At 75.3% G+C, this 947-nt stretch overlaps 1 protein-coding gene across 1 annotated transcript; it reads right to left on the reverse strand.

Annotated features, from left to right (window-relative positions):
• Positions 1-18: 18 nt before the first annotated feature.
• On the reverse strand, positions 19-921 carry LOC118158466 (cAMP-specific 3',5'-cyclic phosphodiesterase 4C-like). Its single transcript, XM_035313132.1, has 2 exons — positions 826-921; positions 19-295 (listed from the first exon to the last, which is right to left on the reverse strand). Exons 1-2 carry the CDS (start codon positions 865-867, stop codon positions 95-97), a joined length of 243 nt encoding a protein of 80 aa, XP_035169023.1. The 5' UTR covers positions 868-921; the 3' UTR covers positions 19-94.
• Positions 922-947: the final 26 nt, after the last annotated feature.

Consider the following 947-nt stretch of genomic DNA (forward strand, 5'->3'; position numbering starts at 1 on the left):
CCCCCCCCCCCCCCCGTTACCTCCCCGGCCCCGCTGGAGGCGCGGAGCTGACCTCGGCCACCCCCCGGTACCGGAGCCGCCTCCCGCCGCGTTCTTACCGGGGGGGCTCGGCCTCGTCGCCGCTGCTGGGGCCGCTCTCCTCGATGGTGAACACCACGCGGGGGGCCTCGGGCTCTGCCCCCCGGCAGCCCAGCGGCGGCAGCAGCGGGGTCCCGGAGAAACGGCGGCGAACGGCGCCCGACACCGGCCCCGGTCCAGGTCCCGACGGGGCGGCCTCGGCGGCGTCGCGACAGCGCTGCGGGGACACCGGGATGGGGGGTGGGAGTGTGTGGGGGGGGTAAGGGGTGCCCCCCCCCCCGTCCCCCTAACCGGCGGTACCGGGGGAACTCTCCGTGGTGCTGTGCCACGGTGCCCGGTTCCCCCCTCCCCATCCGCGGCACCGGGAGACGTTTGGACCCCAAACTGCAACGGCTGGGGCTTGGGGGGGCGTGACCCCCCCCCCCGCCCTCATCGGGCTCCGGTGCACAAAGGGGGGGGGAGGGCACACGGAGCCCCCGGGACACCCCCGGGACACCCCCGCCGCCTCCTTCCCCACCCCCCCCGGGATCCCGCTGGAAAATCCCCCGGAGCCGGTGCGTAATTACGCAGGGGCGAATAATAATTAACCGCCCATTATGGGGCTAATTAACTCCCGCCGAGCGCCGCCAGCCCGGTTATTGCCGCCCCGGGGGCCACGCAATGGGACTCTCCCACCGTCGGGGGGGCACATCTCACGCCCCCCCCCCAAAACCGGTCCCGGTGCCCCCCTCCCGGTGCCGGTCTCACCTCCGCACTCAGGAAGGGCAGCGCCGTCCGGCTCCTTCGCATGGTCCCTGGGGGGTGGGGGGGGGGAGCTGAGCCTGGGGGGGCTCCGGCAGCACCGGGACGCCCCGGTGAGGTGGGGGGGG

This window comes from Oxyura jamaicensis, assembly GCF_011077185.1.
Source record: "Oxyura jamaicensis isolate SHBP4307 breed ruddy duck chromosome 28 unlocalized genomic scaffold, BPBGC_Ojam_1.0 oxy28_random_OJ68519, whole genome shotgun sequence".
Lineage (NCBI taxonomy): Eukaryota > Metazoa > Chordata > Aves > Anseriformes > Anatidae > Oxyura > Oxyura jamaicensis.